This window comes from Coenobita brevimanus, chromosome 94 (assembly GCF_032717465.1).
Source record: "Coenobita brevimanus isolate Jiangsu-jjx chromosome 94, ASM3271746v2, whole genome shotgun sequence".
NCBI classification, from domain to species: domain Eukaryota; kingdom Metazoa; phylum Arthropoda; class Malacostraca; order Decapoda; family Coenobitidae; genus Coenobita; species Coenobita brevimanus.
Genome location: NC_137047.1, coordinates 28,494,493 through 28,515,780, shown reverse-complemented (window position 1 = coordinate 28,515,780; position 21,288 = coordinate 28,494,493). Strand labels below are relative to the sequence as shown.

Below are 21,288 nucleotides of genomic sequence, written 5' to 3'. Positions count from 1 at the left end.
TGAAACTGTCTGACAATGAATATGGTATTAGTGGTCCTTTAGCCAGGCATAAACCTAAATTACATCTCATCAGTATTTACTCTCTCATATATTATACCATCTAGGACTTTCCAGTACCTTCATTATCTCTTCCAAAAGTTTTGTGTCTCTGTATCCACTCACACATTGTAGTACTGCTTTGGGTGTCTGCCCTTTCCTCTCCTCCTTCCTTTTTCTTCACTCTCTCTCTCCTTTAATCTTTCCTCTTCCTTCTGCCTACGGTTGACTTTACATTCCCACTTCTGTCTTTCTTTCCTTCATTCTTTCCTCTTCCTTCTTCCTATATGTGACTCTACACTGAATGACAGCCCAAATGGTTTCCTGTACACCAGGAAACCATTTACTATGCTGGGTGGTAACCATGTTATCAAAAAAATAATATTATGGCTCCTGGTAACCATGTTATCCACAAAATAATAATATGGCTCCTGGTGGTTTAGCGGGTAATGAAGTAATGAAGGCCCTCCAGTTGGATTGAGCCTGGTTAGGTTTATATCCAAGGAGTGGTTGGGGTTTATTGCTCATGTAATGCCACTCAGGGATGAGTGAGGCTGGTCACTCATCATAAATGTCAGGACCAACTTGCCTGGCCCCGGCCTCCTTTGCTCCTCGTAGGGCAGCATAGGATTGGATGATGGATGGATGGTAATTTTCTTTTTCCAGAGCATCACCCGTCTCCATATACACATTTACAATCACACCCCTCAGCCAACCATCTGGAACAACACACACATATGTAATCAAATTGATCAAATCAGTAACAAAATCCACTCTCCTTTATCACCTGAGCCTTTCAACATATCACCATGCAGTGCAGACAGTTTTGCCACTCCCATCTGCAACCAGCCTGTTGCCCTGCTTAAAGTAGCAGCGTCAGTCAAAGGCCAAAGGCCAGTTACTGGATCCGCTGATTCCAAACCTTTCGTGTTCCTGTCAAACTCCTCATTCAGCAGCCAGATATAATACTCTCTCCAGGCATCTTTAATATCTTCACTGTCCACAACCTTCCATCATCATTCTTCACAGACGACTCAACTATGATGTCCTTGTTTTCCCTCTTCATCTGATTTGCCACCTTAAATGCCACACTCCTCCCTTTGGCAGTGCTTAGGCTATCCACTAAAAGTCTCTGAGACTCAGACTTTGCCCTTTACAGTATATATCCTTTTTGGCCCTACACTTAGCAGCCAAATATTCCTCATGTTACCACCCCATTTTCATTCCCGAATGTCTTTTTTTCTCCCTAACTGCGGCTTTTACACACTCATCCTGCCATCATGCTACCTTGTGTTGTGCAGGGCCCGATGTCCATTCACACACTGAATCAGTGGAGATTGTTCTTCAGAGCACTGTACTGCTCATTAACACTCCTGAAAACAGATCCCTTTTCAGCCATCACTGTATTGTACTTCTCTCGGTATAGAAGGCATCCCCTACTCCTTTGTTTTTCAACATCCGTATTTTCCTCATGGGTGCATTGGCCCTCTTCACTAGTCACTCTGTCAGCATTATGTCAAATAGCAGCAATTTTTATTGCTGCATATACTCTTTGCTCCCTATAACCTCAGCATCATTCACAAACCTCCAATCAGCCCACCTGACAGGGAAATAGTCAGTCAAGCTACTTTTACCCAGAGACTCATATGTAACCCAGCTACTGTCTCAGTTTATAAAATTGATTGCACATGATCATATTCATTGCCCCTCCCCCCAAAAAAAAAAATTGAGTATTGTTCCATTTCTGCATTGCTCATACCATATGTGCATCTGTGCACCCCCTCATAGCCTTGAGCTGCAACACCCACATGACCATTCCAGTCCCCACCTTAAATTACGATATCATAATCCTTTATATCACCAACCACACATATCATTATCCCAGAATATATCTTTTTCTTCATCTTCCAAGCCAGCCTGTGGAGCAGATGCTGATGTAACTGTAATAATGAATTTACCAAACAGTATATTCAGTGCCCAATGGATTGGGCAAATTTGGGCTGTCTGGACATTGCTACTCCTCAACCCTGCCCTAGAGTGGCAAGGGAGGTCCAGATGATTATGATGATTTAACTTTTTTTTTTTTTTTACTATGTGTTGGTTTTCATATCTACTGTGCAGTAAATTGCAGAAAGCTGCCTGCCAAACACTTATTCCTACCTGTAAAACTGTTTGCCAGTTTCCCCTATCTTCTTCCCCTTGCATGAAAAAAGTTATGATGTATTTTTGGGCACATCTCTGGGAGGATAGGTCTGGATAATGAGGATGATGATGGTGGTGGTATAATGATGACAATGATGGATTACTAGACTGTATGTGTTTGTTTGATAATATTTGTTGAGAGGATTATACTGTACATAGAATATCTGTTGCAGGATCTTGTGCGAGTGATCCAGCAGGAGAGCTACACATACAAGGACCCTATCACAGAATTCTTGGCTCACCTCTATGTAGACTTTGACTTCGATGCAGCTCAGGAGAAGCTACAACAGTGTGCTGCCGTCCTTGAAAATGACTTCTTCTTGGTTGCTTGTCAAAATGACTTTATTGAAAATGCAAGACTCATGATATTTGAGCTCTTCTGTAGAATCCATCAGTGCATCAGTATTAAGTAAGCAGCTTGCTGTTTTTACTTGAGTTATAATGTGTACTACATTGAAACAAGGCATCTGCACTTGCAAGTGTGGAACCTGTCTCAGTGAACAAGTATGTTGAAACGGTAACTGTAACATAAAGAAAAAGTGTGCCATCCCTGTCTGTCTGTCTGTCTATAGCCAGATGGTATAATCTTTTAAAGGGTGGCCATTTATCTCTGAGTTAGTTGTTTTACATGAGGGGCACTAACCCTCCACCAACCAACTTGATACGTAGGGAACACATATGGATTGGTTACATGGTTACCTCCCAGCTTTTTAAATGGTTTCCTGGCATACAGGAAACCATTAGACTTGTCACTCAGTATCAGCCACCTTAAAAGGAAGGAAGAGTAATGAAAAGTGACAGGAAAAATGGGAAGAGAGGAGGGCAGACAGAAAAAGAATGATAAAGGTGAAGGAAGCAGCAGGCAGCACTGCTTCAAGTGAGTGGATGATGGTCACCACGACCTACCACTGTGTGCCATTTCACTTGCCTGATATTAATGTCTGCTTAATGGTTATGAGAAAACTTAATTTTCCAATCATGTGTGTTGGTCCACAGTAGCTTCAATAATTTCTGAAGTGTTTTATTTGGCACTTTAATGCCTTTTTTTTTTTTTTTTTTTCCCCAGCAATATGCTGTACAGTAGTGTCATATCTTGAAAAACTGGCACTTTAATGCCCCCTCCCCCCCCTGCTGTTTTTTTTTTTTTTTTTTTTTTTTCCCCCAGCAAGATGCAGTACAATAGTGTCATATCTTGAATAGGCTGTTTAATTATCATTTATTACCTACGTGAAAATGATGCTATGCTTCCTCTTACGGAATCCTCATATTGGGGTTGGCCATGGTGCAGCTGATGTTTTTTTTGGACTGGAAACTAACCTTAGTACCAAAATCAGCTAATTACTTCCCAGCAGGTACTGGAAGTTAATGAGAGAAAAGGATTTTTGAGTTGTGTAATAGGGTTTGTAACTGTGTGAGAGTCTCAGCTTGATCTTTGACAATGTACTCACTCAGAAAAACTTGACGCAGAATGTTTGCTGCCTAAGAGTGATGACTGGATGGCCAAATACCAAGTTTGTAGTCACATTTCGCTTTTATGTTACTACGGTATGTACGAAGGCTGTTGGTGGCCTTCCATCAGCTACCTAACAGCAATTATTATTAGCTATTTCATAAACTTTATAATGCATTGCATTGGTCTGCTTTAGCTTTTATAATTTTGTATATAATAGGGTTGGAAAAAAATGTCATCAGCAATTTATGACATTACAGCAGGGAAGAAAGGTTGCTGGTTCTTTGAAAGCAGTGATAAGAAACAGGGAAGTGAGCATGGAAGTGAAAAAGTTACTACATGACAGTATTGTGATACCAACTCTAACGTACGGAAGTGAAGCTTGGACGTTGTTGGAAGGACACAAGTCAAGAGTGAGAGCCGTGGAAATGAGTTATTTAAGAGGAGCCTGTGGAGTCACATGGAGAGACAGGCTGACGAATGAGGATATAAAGGAGCGTTGTGGTGTTGATGTGGATGTGATAGGAAGCGTTATGAGGAACACATTGAGGTGGTTTGGCCATGTGGAGAGGATGGAGGGTCAAAGACTGACGAAGAGAGTGTATGTGAGTGAGGTGGAGGGGGAAAGAGGGAGGGGGAGGCCGAGGATGAGATGGAGAGATGGGGTGGAGAGGTATATGAGAGAGGGGGGTGTGAGTTGGGAGCAGGGGAGTGAAATGGCGGGGGACAGGGCGACTTGGAGGCGATTTGTTTGTGGCCACCCCAAACAGGATTGAGGCGTCTGGCAATAGATAGATAGATAGATAGACTAATATAAATTTTCATAAATGCCATTAGCATCATAATTGTTAAAAATTTGTAAAGCTACGTACAGTATTTACCAAAATACAGATCAAATACCATACACTCAGAGATAATGAAAATTCTCCAATACTTAAACCTCTGTTTCAAGTTATGTCCCACAGTGTGCAGTGTAAATGTCAGAGATAAGGACAGATAAATTTAAAATGCATTGAATTGGCGTCAATAAGACAAAAAGTTCGCTGTGGTTTGACAAGAAGAAATTAAATACTTTCAACATTGTGAAGGCTGCTGCTGCAGAGATAAAATGAAAATAAGGTATCACAGTAAGATTCTGATTATCTGACGCTGCATCAGCCAACATCTGCCATTGTCCTTCAAAGCAAATGCAATGCAATGTCCATCTTTTTACTGTATCATTCAACAGTGCAGATGGAAGGTGAATTTTTAAAGCTGCCTGCTGCTTCTGCCACCCATGTGCCACTAACAATATCCACCAAAACAAATCCCAGACTACTTGGTGTCAGCTGAGCTGGCTACACTGTCCCGAGTGGCTGGCCATTGTTGCCGGCTTGGCTAGTGAGTCCCTACTAGTTACGACTCTGGAGACCATAGCGACCTGTGACTTTGTTTTTAGCTATTCTCGTCATTTTTGGTGGAATATTTAGCGGATTTATACAAAATTATTCACTGGTCATACATTTTAGTTACGGTTTGAAATATTGTGGAGAATGAAGAGATTGACAGTGAGAAGGTGATCCTATGCAGTCAAGTCGCCTAAGGTGCAGCTAATTGGTTCCGGACGAGCCTGTGCCATAGAAAACTGTGCCATACAAGTAACTAAACCTATGGGTAAAATGGAACTTGATTCTGGATGTTCGCCCAAAGTTCCCTTTTTCACCCCACTTTTCCCCATTTTTCCCCACTTTACACATGCACACAATCAAGCAATGCATTACATGCCTGCATTACATGTAACAATAGGCACAAAAAACGGGAGGGTGATCAGCCTTGTGTCTGCTTGGGCATTACCATAAGCTGCAGGTCGAGCGAAAAAAAGCTCGACCAAGTAGACACAGATCAGCTGACTGACCAAAACATTAAAGATGGCAGAGGCTGCCTGGTCAAGCACTGATTGAAGAACTGTATTTGATAAAGTTTGTATGCTCAAATGTCAGCAAAATTCACATTTAACACATTAATAATCATTCTTATATACATGATGATGACGATGATGATGGGAGGCATTATATTTCATCTTAGCTCAGAGATAGGTGCTTCGTCACTAACACATTCATAGCGGTTTTACAAAGAAACCGATAAACTGGTCACAATACCCAAAGAATCATTGATGTTTCATTACTTAGCGCAATGAATTTGGTGAAGTTTAACCTCCTCATAGGAGAGTAAAAAGTCCACAGTTGGAACACTAGTAGTATGGAGATGAAGTGGTTGCTGTCTTCTTTGTTTACAAACAGGGGAACGCCGCCAGGGAAATTTGCCCATGCGTTTCAAACCTTGCCGCGCCCGCGCCATAGGTAGTTTATGTGCATGGTTCGTTTTTGGGGGGTCTGGCACCTTGCCATGGCATAGAAGTCCGCACCATAGGCGACTTGACTGTAGTTGTAATAAATACATTACATTTTTAGAACTCTAGTAGAAACTTAAATTTTTCATCAATTTCTCTGACTTAATTTATAATTTGATCATCCCTAGCCGAATGAAATGGGGTAGCATTAATCATGAGAGAGACAGAAAGACCAATCCTTATATGGCAGGCGGCAGGTTGAAGGTCCACTACGTAATCATCCTCTGGGGGAATGAATTGTCCATGTATTATTTTCCCTTTATAAATAGATTTCTCTCTTTCTATTGCTTTCATTTATAACTTTTGGATGTGACAAGAGAGAGAGCAAAACCATTTTTATGGCAGGCAGATAGAGGCCAAAATTGCCTGCCTGGGGTTTCTTAAACATCTCTCAGCAAGTGATAAGAGGGGGTGAGGGATGCAGTTTTCGTGTGCATTTACTCTTTAACTGAATTTTCTCGTTTTGCTTTGTATTGTAACCTCTGGATGTGACTACAAAATTGGTAAGAAAGAAGGATAGAAGTAACAGGAGAGAGAGAGAGAGAGAGAGAGCACATTCTTGTGGCAGCCGAATAGAAACCAAAAGCGCCTCCCTGGCCAGAAGTAAATATCGTCTCAGCAAGTGGTAAGAGGGTGAGGGATGCAGTTTTCTTGTTCATTTCCTCCATTACTGAATTTACTCTTATTGTTTTGTTTTCTAAACTTTCAGTGTGACAAGAAAATTAATGAGAGAGCGATAGAGATAACAGTAGTAGGAAAGGAAAGGAGAAAAGAAGATAAGGAAAAGTTGGAGAAGAATAAAAACTGGGAGAGAAGAGAGACTGATAAATTCGTGGTGTGTCAGTGTGAGCACATATGGTGGAAAACATATCTCAGCATGCACAGGACTGGTTTGCATGGTAAACTGATTTAACAAATGACTGCGTGAGTTTTGGATGGGGGCTGGAATGCATCGCCAGTATTTCAGATCAAACTTAAGGGGTAAATTGCTTCGAAATCCAAGAAAATCTACATAGGACAACTCTCATAGGTATGCACACCTGTCAGATTTGCATACCTTTGAATTTATTCAGTGTCATTGTAAACATGTGCAGAAGTGTGTTTGTGATAACAAAGAGGATCCATCAGTAAACAAGGAAATTGCATAAGATATAGGATAGGTTTGGATATATTGGGTTAAATTATGAAAGTGTTGTTTAGGGTTGGATAAATCAGCCCTGATAAGTTTGTGCCAAAAATGGCATTCAAACCCATTTGTTCACAGTAAGTTTCAATAAGTTTTGCAATCCACGACATGAAGGCTTTCTCCCCTTCCCCTGCCGCCCACCTCGCACTCCAAAAAAGTGTATTCTTGGCTTATTTTCACCACCCAAACATATTTATTTTGCAACAAAACCTACATATTCCTACTCGTCGATGTTTGTTCTACACGATGAACAAAAACCACACACACACACACACACACACACACACACACACACACACACACACACACACACACACACACACACACACACACACACACACACACACACACACACACACACACACACACACACACACACACACACACACACACACACACACACACACACACACACACACACACACACACACACACACACACACACACACACACACACACACACACACACACACACACACACACACACACACACACACACACACACACACACACACACACACACACACACACACACACACACACACACACACACACACACACACACACACACACACACACACACACACACACACACACACACACACACACACACACACACACACACACACACACACACACACACACACACACACACACACACACACACACACACACACACACACACACACACACACACACACACACACACACACACACACACACACACACACACACACACACACACACACACACACACACACACACACACACACACACACACACACACACACACACACACACACACACACACACACACACACACACACACACACACACACACACACACACACACACACACACACACACACACACACACACACACACACACACACACACACACACACACACACACACACACACACACACACACACACACACACACACACACACACACACACGCACGCACGCACGCACGCACGCACACTTACTTTAGGGCAGTGTGAATGAACATTCGGGAACATTCATCTCACTTTCCCATATCATAGCTGAAATGATTACCAACATATGTCCACATGTTATAAATCATTTGAAAGAGAATTTTATTAGCTCTCAAATGAGCCAGTTGGCATTTTGATACGAAATATGGTTTTTGAATAATAAGCAGAAAAGTAAAAATTTTTCTGACAGACAACAGAGTTTTTATTCGGGGAATTCTAGCGAAAAACTTCTCGGCAGTGTTATGGTTTTATTTCATCATCTTGTGCAGAATTTCATGGGCTTTCTCATGATATAATCAGATTTTTCCTACACCTCATGGTTTTTTAGAAAAATTAAAAAACTACAGTGTACCCACACCATGTCGTGACTGTAGGGCTGTTTCCTGCCTCCCCCTAAGCTGCTGCATGTGTTTCACTATTTCCTTGCACACTATATTCACATGATTCACTGTCACTATTTTTATAGTTGAATACTCACATAGTGGTAGGTGGGGGCACACTCCATCAGCTTACTTGATGTAGTGCTGCTCTCGGGTGTCTGCCCTTTCCTCTCCTCCATCCTTCTTTCCTTCCATCCTCTTCTGTCTTTCTTTCCTTCATTCTTTCCTCATCCTTCTGCCCATGGGTGACTTTACACTCCCTCTTCTGTCTTTCTTTCCTTCATTCTTTCCTCTTACTTCTGCCTGTGTGTGACTGTACACTGAATGACATGCCAAGTGGTTTCATGTACACCAGGAAATCATTTACCATGCTGTTTGGTAACCATATAACCAAATTTTGGCGCCTGGTGGTGTAGTGGGTAATTACGGCACTCCAGTCGGATTGAGGCAGTAAAGGTTTATATCCAAGGGGTGGTTGGGGTTTATTGCTCACGTAATGCCACTCAGGGATGAGTGAGTCTAGTTACTCTCATCTTAAATGTCAGGATCAACTTCCCCAGCCGTGGGCTTCTACACTTCTCATGGGGCAGCATAGGATTGGATGATGGGTGGATGGATGGATGGAAGAATAAACTATAAAGGATGTCACTTGGAGTCAAGTGGTTAAAGACTTGGATTGTAGCAGGGTTGTTATGATTTAAATCAAATAATCATGTGATTTAAATTGATTTAAAATCAGAGTGAAAAAATCACGGCTTAAACTGGATTTTTTTTGTAAATATAAAAACAGTAAAAATGAAGAAGACAGAGAATGTGATGGATGTGTATTGTACAGATGCATCGTCTGCTTAGCCTGTACTCTTCCAGTACTGATTGTGATCAAGTCAGGCATCAGTGATTGCCTTTTGTTACAAGGCAAATGTAAAAAAACAGAGGACAGAAGACTCTTTGATAATAACAATAATTGTGATTATACTCATTGTTAACCAATGAACTAAACTCTTCATTTTATACACAGTAACATGATTCAGTGTAATGATTGTGATACTAATTTAACTAAATATAGCAGACAAGGTGGCAACTTTCTTCATTATCTGATGGTGTGAGTAACCTCCCCCATACCAAGAAGTGCTTGCCTGTGGTGCACTGTCTTATTCCCACTTCCTATTCACATTATTATTTTCAGTTTTGTAAGTCTGTGTATTTGAACAGTGATATATAATCATGCCTAATGGATGCATTGCAGCAAGTGGGAGGATAAGTGACCCAGTATGGTGCTCTTTTGACAGAATTCCCAAAGGCACAAACAGGTTTGGAAGAAAAAAAAAAAAAAAAATCTGATTTAAATAAAAATTAAAACAAAAAATAATAATAATAAAAAAAAAAAAAAAGTGATTTTTTCCAACCCTGGATTGTAGATATGTGTTGTGATGAGGTGGGGTAGATTGAGATGGTTTCGGCGTGTTAAGAGGGTGAAGGATGACAATTGGGCATGGAGGGTGAGAGATGTGAATGTCAGGGTAGGTTTGCTAGAGGCAAATTAAAAAAAACACCCAGGACAAGGTCATAGTGTGACCTCAGGGATAAGGAACTGATTGGGGAGGCTGCCAGAGAACAAGCAGTGTGAAGGTTGACCCATGCAGCATGCTGGGGCCTTTTATAAATGATTAAAAGCAAAAAAATTATTAACAAATGAAGACTGACTCTGTAGTAAAGTGTTTTGTTATTTGCCTTTTCATAATTAAGGATAAACTTCATAATTTCAGCATGTTGGCAGAGAAGCTGAATATGACCCCCAAGGATGCTGAACGCTGGATTGTAAACCTGATTAGGCAGGCCAAACTGGATGCCAAGATAGATTCCCAGCAGGGCCATGTGGTTATGGGAACCCAAGCAATTTCTCCTTACCAGCAGCTGATTGAGAAGACTAAGACTCTGAGTTTCCGTACACAGATGCTGGCCATCAACGTAGAGAAGAAAGCTTCTGCTAGATACAGTGAGGTGAGTAAAGTTTGTGTGTGTGTGTGTGTGTGTGTGTGTGTGTGTGTGTGTGTGTGTGTGTGTGTGTGTGTGCGCGCGTGCGCACGTGCGTGCATACGTGCAAGCGTACATGCATGCGTACTTAGTTTTGCATGGTTCTAGTATACAGAATCTTTGCTTAGCATGTTTTGTCATGTCTCCATATCTTAAATTATCCAAAGTTCTTTTCAGCACACGGATATTCTTTGCATGCATGACCATCTCTTCCAAACTGTTCCAAATGTTCAGACTTCTGTTTGGGAAACTAAATTTTTTCACATAGACCTTTAAGCATCTATTCGTGTTCAGTTTATGTTTATGTCCTCTTGTCCTTCCATCTTCCACAAACAGTTTGTCTCTATCCACCATTTTCATTTTTCTAACTCCTTTAAACATTATCATCAGATCTCCTCTTTCTCTTCTCATTGACTGTTGGTATCTTCAGCTTCATCAGTCTCTCATAAGACAGTTCCCACAAACTTGGTACCATCCTAGTAGCCATCCCCTGTACCTTTTCTTGCATCTTACATGCATGATTCTCCAAATGTGGTGACCATATCACTACTGCATATTTTAATTTCGGTATTACCATGGACACAATTATTTCCCAGCATATCCTCATCCAAATAGCTGAATGCTACTCTAATTTGAGCCGTCAGTCTATATGCCCTCCAGAGATCTTATTTATATGCTTCTCTGGTGATAGATTATCCTGTATGGTCACTCCTTAAATTTTTCTCCTCCCATGCATTGCTGATCCTCACTCTTACCATTTCATACTCATAACTAGGTCTTTGCCACATATTCCCATTTGTAGGACATTTTTTTTTTTTCCCATTAAATTCCATTTTCCAAGTCTGGCTTCAGTTGTACATCTTATCCAATTCATTTTGCAACTCTTTACAACTTTCACCATTCTGGATTCACTTCATAATTTTTGCCTCATCTGCAAACATATTCATATAACTTCTTAATCTTTCTGGGGTATCATTTACATACTGTATATCTGAAACCCAATAGGATTTGTGAAAGATGTGATGCAGGGAAGTCTGTGGGCACCGAAGTTTGAAGAGAGTGATCTTAGCTGATACTTTTTCATGAGAGAATGAGTGTGGATATGGTGGCAAAATGAGTGTATATGAGCAAGTGTGGAAATGGGAGGAAGTAAGGTAGGTCAAGAAAATAGATACATATGGTGAGTAAATGTGAGAGAGAGCAAGGTAGGAAGGTTGATGCTGCTAAGAGACTGACAGTTAATCAAATTGATTGGAAGAATCTTGTACAGAGGAATGTATGACAAAGATTATGGCATCCGCTTGTTTCCCAGCGACCTCATAGTCATCTGATAGACTCTAGCTGATAGGAACTGTGAAATGTGTACTGTAATTGTGAATGTGTATGCCTGTGAGGTGGATTCAAGATTTCTGGGTCTTGAATGGTGAGAATGAGTCGCCCATTGAACTGTGCACTTTTATTTTTTTTATTTTTTTTTATTTATTTTTTTTTTATTTTTTTTTTTAATAATAACAGTCTAAATTTGCCCAGTCCAATGGGCCACGCTTCCATTCACTCACCATTCAAGCCCCAGGAATCCTAGCTCTATCTAATGTGCTAAAAACATTTACCACTTTTTGTAGTTCCACATAAACATATCCAATAGACTTCGTCCAAACGTTGCTGTGTTAAAAGGGGTGCCAAATCCCTGATCATATGTTTCTCCTCAGTATTCATATAGCCAGCTCGATCTCTTGTCAGTTCCCTAGCCTCATCGACTTTCATACCTCTCTTCACACTTGTCCACCATATTCCTCCACCTTCTCCATGGCCTACCTCGTCTCTTCCCTCCTTGAGATTCGCTCAGGTATACTTTTTTCACCACTCTTTTGTTATCCGTTCTCCCCACATGACCATACCATCTCAGTACACTCTTTGATTCTGGTGTCCACAGACTTCCTTACTCCACATCTTTTGCAAATCACACTATTTCATATCTACTCTCTTTACTCCACATACATTCCTCATCAGTCCTGTTTCCACTGCTCTCACTCCTGACTTTTCATTTTCATGCCACACCATAGTCTCACATGCATGTGTTAAAGGTGGCACTAACGCTCCTTCATATAAGTTTCGTGCAGCTGCAACACAAGAGCCTCAAGACCTTCATTGAACCAGCTACTCTCCTTCCTTGTGTCACTCTACTTTCCACTTCTTTTGCACATTTGCCTCTCTTTTCTATCGCTGTACCTAGGTATTTGAATTCTCTCACCAATTCCGGTCTCTCTCCATTCACTGTAAGTCACTATCTCTCTCAATAACCATAACTTTACTCTTCTACATTTACTCTCAAGGCATGGTGCTCACAGACGTCAGGAAAACTCTGCACTAGTCTACCAAGTTCTTGCCCAGTATTTGCGATTAGTAGTACTGTATCATCAGCATACAACAAATTTTAGATGCTCCATCCATCACCATTCATTACCAATGCCATCCCCCTCTCCATTACTCGTGTTTTTACTTATCACCCCGTTCATATTGAGCAACCATTCATTTTAATTATGATAATTATTTTGTGTTCCTCACTCTGCCCTTGGGTGGGAAAGGGTCTGGATGATGATGATTTTTTTATGCTGTCTGGACCCTGCCTCTCCTCATCCTTAGGTGAGGTCTGGATGATAGTGTTTTTTAAAATAAATTATGACACCTTTTTTTTGCATAATGGTGTGATTCATCATAGTTCTTTTGAAGTATGAAATATCATGTTTTTTGTGCTTTTAACTGCTCAGAAGCATGGCTCACTCACAGTTGTTTATTTTACAGTAGCATTTTGCCTGTACACCTGATTGACCATCATAATGGACTGTCATTATGGACTGCACAGAGCAAATACTACATTAGCTTTCTTTCTGCTCTACTTTATGCTTCTAATGAGGTCTGAGTGACTGGTGTATTGAAATTGAGTGCATGATTGTCAAAGCAAGCCATCATCATATTATGATGATTCATAAAACACCTGTAACTGTTAGATGTGATCGACCTGCCTCCCTTAGTAGAGAATGTAGCCAGCTGCAGTAGGTAGGATAGATAGTGTATCATCACATGCTTTAAAGATGCTAAAAAATTGTTTGCTTGTCCACTCCATGGTCTCTTTCTTCATAATATGGCCTTTTTAGCTTAATCCTGTTTTACTCATCTTGTATACAGTAAGGTGGAAAGGAACTGTGGGTGAGTCTAAAGGTATTTTTCTTAAAAATTTGGAATTACAGTAACTGCTTTTAATGACTGGGTAAAGTAGTAACCTAGGGTTGTGCATGATTGGAGGCCATACATACTGAGCCCTTTAACCCAGTATGATAAACCTCAAGTTTTAACCCAGCCCTCTGCTCTAACTGCAGCTTGCCCACTAAAGATCCTCTATGGTCCCAACTAGAGTACAGATATGCTCCTTAAAGACATTGCCCTTTTACCGACTCATTAACTCCACATCTCACCCCTACTGCTCTTTCTTCCATACTAGATTACACATACTGTACATTTCAGTTACTTACATTGAAGATCTTGAGCTAAAATGGACAAATATTGATTCTACGGTTGACTAATCCTATTTTTATTATATGCAGATATTTCATCAGTACATTCAGGTGGTAACATGAAAAGGTTGGAATAGGTTAAGCTACTGTTGTTTGTCAGTAAAATGGTTTTGTACAAGTTCCAGGTGAATAATTATAGAGCATTATTAGCATCATCACTCTGATGACACTTTAAATAATGTTCTTGCTTTATTCAGATTAGTTTATTCAGTTTAGAGACAAAAATTAGATTGCGAAGGGATAAGTGGAGAATTTTTCTAACTCTTTCACTACAGATGGTTTCTTCAAATCATTTGGAGGTAGCAAGCTTTTATTTGAAAGAAAAAAAGAAAGAAAAATGTCATGAGGTGGAAGAGGCTTAACCACTGTATTGTTCATCAAGTGCTTCATTGTGGGTATTTAATTTCATCATCATCAACATCATCCGGACCTCATTCCCACCCCAGGGCACGGTGAGGAGTAGCAATGTCCAGACAGCCCAAATTTGCCCAATCCAATGGGCCACACTTCCATTCACTCATCATTCAAGGCCACGGAATCCTGGCTCAATCTATTCTATCTATTGCCAGACGCCTCAATCCCGTTTGGGGTGGCCACAAACAAATCGCCTCCAAGTCGCCCTGTCCCCCGCCATTTCACTGCCCTGCTCCCAACTCACACCCCCCTCTCTCATATACCTCTCCACCCCATCCCTCCATCTCAATCGGTACTCCAAAAACATTCACCACATTCTGTAGCTTCCCATAAATGTATCTGATTGAGTCAGTCTGGATTCTGCCATGTTAAAGAAGGGGTGCCAGATCCCTGATTATGCACTTCTCACAACATTCATCCAGCCAGCTTGATCTCTTGTCAGTTCCCTAGCCTCACTGACTCCCAAACCTCTCTTCTTCACACACTCATACACCACATCTCTCCACCTTCTCCTTGGCCTACGTCGCCTCCTCCCTTCTTCAGATTTGCTCAGATATACCTTTTTCACCACTCTATAGTTATCCATTCTCTCCAGATGGCCATACCATCTCAGTACATTCTCTTCGATTCTGGTGTCCACCGACTTCCTAACTCCACGTCTTTCACGAATCACAATATTTCGCATCCTATCCACTCTCTGTACACCATATACATTCCTCAGCAGTCCCATCTCCACTGCTCCTACTCTTGACTTTTCATTTTCATGCCACACTGTAGTCTCACATCCATATGTTAAAGTTGGCACTAACATTCCTTCATGTAAGCCTTGTGCAGCTGCAGCACTCAAGCCTCTGTTTCTTATCAAGGCCTTCATTGCACTAGCTACTTTCCGTCCTTGTTACACTCTGCTTTCAATTTTTTTTGCACATTTTCCTCTCTCTTCTGTCACTGTATCAGGGTATTTGAACTCTCTCACCAAGTCCAGTCACTCCATTTACTGTAACATCGCACCGGGAGTCACCTTCTCTCTCAATAAACATCACTTTACTCATTTCTACATTTACTCTCAAGGCACGATGCTCACAGACCTCCATAAAACTCTGCACTAGCCTACCAAGTTCTTGACTGGTACTTGCAAGCAGTATTGCATCATCAGTATACAACAAATTTGAGATATTCCATCCATCATCATTCATTGCCAACGCCATTCCTCTCTCCATTACTTGCGTTTTTTCTTCTCTTGTCACCCTATCCATATATATATTGAACAACCGTGGGGACATCACACAACCTTGTCGCACGCCCTCACTGATCGTGAACCATTCACTTAGATGCCCATTAACCCATACACATGCCTTGCTACCATCATAAAACCTCTTGATGGCACCTAGCAGCTTGCCATCTACACTGTACATGTGCAAACCATTCCACATTCCTTCGCTGTCCACCTTGTTGTATGCTTTTTCCAGATCCATGAACACCTTATGATCCTTCTCACAAGCCTTCTCTGCTATCTGTCTCACTGCAAATATTTGATCCACACATCCTCTGTCACTCCTAAAGCCACCCTGTTCATCATTCACAAGGACTTCTGATATCTCTCTTATTTTCTCTATAATAGTTCTTGCATACCAGGGAAAATACATAGATTATCTTCACTAGTTGTACTGAAAACTGCCTGCATTAATCCTAGATTGTATAAAAATTTCTTGTAACTAATACTAATCATTTTTTTTTCCTTTCAGGGACCAAGTTGGGCATCATCAGGTTAATAAGAAGTATTTAGCAGTAGAAAATCGTGCAGACATAATCCAAAGGAAAGAACCCAGTTACCTTTTTCCCATATTAAAACTTTGTCTTTCCTAATTAATAAATAGATCTGCTTTGTTTGCACTTTCAACCCCCTACTATTCAGCTTGACTTAGAGGCAAGTGTGTGGGCATGAGTGGCCACTGTTCAGTTGTCACTGCTGGGGCACTTGCCAGATTCCCTTTGGAATGGGAAAGGGTGCTGTGTTAGACACTAACCCCATGGAGCTAATATCCAGTTTCCAGACTGTGCACCTTCAACATGTTATGATGGATGGAAGGAGTGCTTATCATCCTTTCAATTGGTTTAAGACTTCCATTTGGTGACTTTACATGGAGTGACGACTAAATGGCTTCCTGTAATCCAGGAAGCCAGTCACCACTTGGTACTGGTAACCATAGCCAGTAAATGGAAGCCTGATGATCAAGTGGGTTAAGGTTTTTGCACCAGATTGGCTCATATAGCTCTGAATCCAAGGGGTAGTTATGGGTTTTGCTCACACAGTGCTACATGGCGCGCAGCAGCTGGTCACATACCAGAGATGTCTGGACTGAATATCGTGGGGGCAATAGTCATCTGATAGACTCTAGCTGATAGGAACTGTGGGTGGTTAGTTTTCAGTGATAGGAAAGAGAAAATGCAAAAGCCGAACTATCAGCAGAGCACCCAGTGAAACTGTGTGCATGAGCATAGATCACTCAAGCCCATAAAATCTTGGCTTCATCTCGCAGGCACATGCACTCATTTCTTTACTGAAGATGTGCATCACAAATACCTGTGGGAGAGAGTCAGTGTATTGACAGCTGTATTCAAGAAAGGTGCAACCCTACTGTAGTTTTATACTTGTCTGTATATACTTCATCCACGCATTTCAATTCTGTTTTTTTAGCTTTCAGACCTAGCTTTCTCACACATTCCTTCAAGGTATCTATCAATCATCCATTGTATTTTGACCAACCACATCTTCCACATTGAAATTTAATCACAAATACTCTTTCCTCCACTCATTATCCATTCTCTCCCAGTGATGATAACCAACGAAGACACACACTACACTTATGCAATAGATATCTTCATTCTAAATCAGCCACAGAGCTCTGTTTCTTTTGCTATTCATTCTATGTAACCATTATGTTCTTGCACATTCCCATTTCCGCTATTCACACTGCACTTTTCAAACTTGTCATACCCGTATCACACGCATACAGTAATGTGGACACTAACACACCTCCATGCAGTCCACTTGTAGCCTTAGTTACTCTGGCCTCTGTTTATTACCAGGATTTTCATAGCAATAGCACTGATTACTTTTCGTCATTGATACACTGCACTCTCCACTTTCCACAATGATCTGTTTTCTGCCACTATACCTAGATACTAAACACCTTGTCCTGTTAATGTCTGCGGATGATCGTTTGGTATGCTGTTTTCAGTATAAAGTAATGCAGTGTTGTCTTTTTTGTGGTAAATTACAAAGCTTGACTACTTCCTGGTCAGCAGGACTGTTAAGTGAAGGATGTTAAAGTTTTGGGGAGCAAAGAGTGTGTGCAGCAACCCAAATTACTGTTATCTGATATGGTACTAAAATAGGTTGTGAGAATAGGACCTAATACCTATGCACCCAGGAGGGAAATATGGAACTGTAAAACCAAGAAGTGAGGGATGCCTTCTGTAGTGAAATAAGTAGAGTGGTGACTGAACAGGGAACTGGAGACAGAGGGTTAATCAAGAACAATCTCTAGAGAGCTACTGATTAGGTGTGTGGATGGACAACGGGTCTACCAAGACGTAAAGTAACACGATAGTGGGATGAGAGTGTAGAAGCTGCAATTAAGGAGAAAAGATGACTTCCAGGAATGGAAAAGGGTTGTAACAGAGAGAAATACTTGGCTGCCAAGTGCAGGGTCAGAAAGGAGGTACACAGGGGAAAATCGGAGTCTCAAGAGACTGGATAGGCTTTACAGCACCAAAAGAAAGAATGGGGTATTTTCAGTGGCGTACCTGAGGGGGGGCGGGGGGGTTGTTTGCAACTGCCCCCCGGGCCCCCAACTGGGGGGGACCCCCAAAAGCCTTAAAAATTTATAAGTTTGTTTTTCTAATTAATATTTAAAATAACTCGACATCCCGGCTGAAATATTAGATAAGTTTTGAGAATGACATATCTGGAAACATGCAGCCAAGCGGTAGGCCTAAACCTTCCGATACATTCGAGACATGTCTCAGTCTCAGTCGTCACCTGACATTGAAACCGGTGGGTGCAACGCAGTCGGCTCCTGAAAATTGGCTTTTATAACAAACAACAGTACTGTCTACGACTAACTGTGAGTATAAATTATTGGAAATACTTTTTATTGTAACGGTGTATATAAATATTGTTATGCCAGTTGTTTTTAGGTCGGGTTCCCGTCCTATAACACCTAAGATTTAAGTGGGTTTCCTTTCTGGACCGGAGCTAGGATACTAGTTGAGAGGAACAGTGCATAAAAATCCTGGACAACTACCTTACACGTACATTACCAAATTCTTCAATACAGGACAGACAGACTCTCACAGGACTATACAAAGTCAAGGCTCGGACTGGCAGATAGGTTACGGGTATCACGCAGGATACCGGCAGCCTCGAGAGTTCCAAACAGACACCGTACTTAAATGGAGTTGGAATTACACTTAATTTGATCTTGTTATGCAGCGTAGTCTGAGTCCCGACTTCTCGGGCTCAAGTACGGTGCAACCTTGGGTTCGTTTATCTCGACCGGGTCAGTCACAGACAAGAAAGGAAGGAAAGTCCAAACACAACAGGTCAAATGCACCCTTATATATTAGCAATAGACAACTACAAACACAATCCGTGAACAAAGCTATTTGACATAGTGACAAAATAATCTCAGAAGGCTAGCTCTTAACATAAATGCTTCCACCTAATTCAGCGAGTTTGACCTTTACACAGTACTCTACCTTTCCTTACGTAGGATAATTCCCACACAGTGTTATACATATGGTTCACACAATACACCAGGTGCTCTTGGTCTCAAGTATATGGCAAAGACTGGCTAATATATCTCAATATACCCAAACGGCAGTATACACTCAAGTCCTTATATAATATATTCGCGTAACATAAACGGCCTCCAATGCTAGTTATATGCATCCGCGTGACACAGACGATACCCTGGCTATCCTTATGCTACGTGCGCGTTACACAGGACGAGAGAATAAAGCACTTACGATCCATCCGCGCGTGAGTGGCTGAGGGGGGGGGGAGGGGGAGCAGTGATGCAGACTTCCTTACGGGACAAGTTGCTGGAAGTTTACCTCATATATCACCTCCGATTCACTTCAGCATGGACAAAGCAAGGGGAGGAGAGGGAAGGGTGCGGCACTGATGCTGTCTGTCCGTATGTAACACGGGGGGGGGGGGAGATATTCACACTTAGGGGCGACCTGTGACCTAACGCCAAGCACTCCGCGCGTGAGTTTCTCGGTGAGGAGTTCACTGTTCCACACGGGGAAGGTAACACTGGGGGGGGGGGGGCCTGGTACACTGAGGTAGGGGCTCACAGACACTAGGGGACAACCAACCTCAGAGTCTTTTATGCACGGGACAGACGGAGAGGAGTGCTCGTGTTACGGGCGGCAGGAGGCCCTATGCCGGGAACCGCAGGTGGCGACCTGGCGTCGGGGGCGGACCGTCCGGGGTGTATTCCAGGGGTAGGTCACTTGTACGGTCGCCACGAGTCCCGTAGGTGGGCAGCCCTCTTTCTGTAGAGGCCCTGGGTGATGCGGGGCTCTCTGGGCTAGGGCCGAAGAGGGCCAGGAGGCACGCCGCATGGCGCTGGCCCTTAATTGATGTCGAGGTCCTGGGGGCAGACCTGGGGAGGCCTGGGCCAAGTATCGGCTGCAGAGAGGGCGGCGCCCTGGCTGGGCTGTGGTTTCGTCCGGCAGGGGCAGCTGTCAGGGGAGAACTGCGGCCGCCTGTGCCGGGGAAGGTCTGGCAGCTGCAGCAGGCATCAGGGGTGGCCCGCTGGCTCCAGGGGCTGCGGCCTCGTCTGCAGGAGGAGGCTGTCAGGGATGGACTGCAGCCTCTCCTTCCGGCGGAGTCCAACAGCGCCTGAGGAGGAAGGGGGTGCAGGGACAGGACACCTGGCCTTGGGGACGTCTCGCCCAGTCTGGTCTCTGGTGGGGTGCCTGCGGGGGAGCAGATCCGACCTTCTCGGGGAGAAAGGCAGGGAGAGGGGCACCTTGCTCTGCCACAGGAGAGGCAGGCGGAGCAAGAGGTGCTACCCTCGGCAGGAGCTCTGGGACTCACGGAGGGAGAGCGGCTGAGGGCCTGCTCTCCGGCTTGTCAGGCCTGACTAACCCTGCCGAAACTCCGGTCTGGGGTGCGCACGGGAGGTCTGAGGGGCACTCCCTCCACCAGGCAGCCCCGTTGGGCACTGCCTGAGCTCCAACTTGGGACAGGGGTGGAGGAGGGGACTGAGGGGACTCCTCCAGGTGCTGCGGAACCTGGCGGCGGGAGGAAGAGGCCCAGTGGGTACTCCTGGCAACAGCTGCAGCTCCGGTGGAGTCTGCTTTTTTGCCGTCGGGACTGGGGCGCCTGTCCCAGGGACGTTGGGAGGGGGAGGCCTAGTGGGCGCTCCTTGACAAAGCTGCAGCTCCAGTGGAGTCTGTCCTCTGTCCTTCAGGGTTGGGGCAGCCTAGCTTGGGGGACGGCCTGTGGCCTGTCCCAAGTGGTGTCTCCGATGGAGTCTACCCCGGGGCCCGCCTACCTCCTGGGGAGTACCGGTGATGGTTGTCTGATAGACGTGCCAGCTCCCGAAG

The 21,288-nt window shown here is 43.0% G+C and overlaps 1 protein-coding gene across 1 annotated transcript in view; it reads left to right on the top strand.

Moving 5' to 3' along the window:
- eIF3e (eukaryotic translation initiation factor 3 subunit e) overlaps positions 1–16,539 on the top strand; it is an 80,225-nt gene extending 63,686 nt beyond the window's left edge. The window contains exons 7-9 of the mRNA XM_080282704.1: positions 2,412–2,647; positions 10,408–10,642; positions 16,407–16,539. Of these exons, the coding sequence (XP_080138830.1) occupies positions 2,412–2,647; positions 10,408–10,642; positions 16,407–16,433 (498 nt within the window). The 3' untranslated portion in view covers positions 16,434–16,539. The remainder of the gene's footprint in view (positions 1–2,411; positions 2,648–10,407; positions 10,643–16,406) is intronic.
- Positions 16,540–21,288: the final 4,749 nt, after the last annotated feature.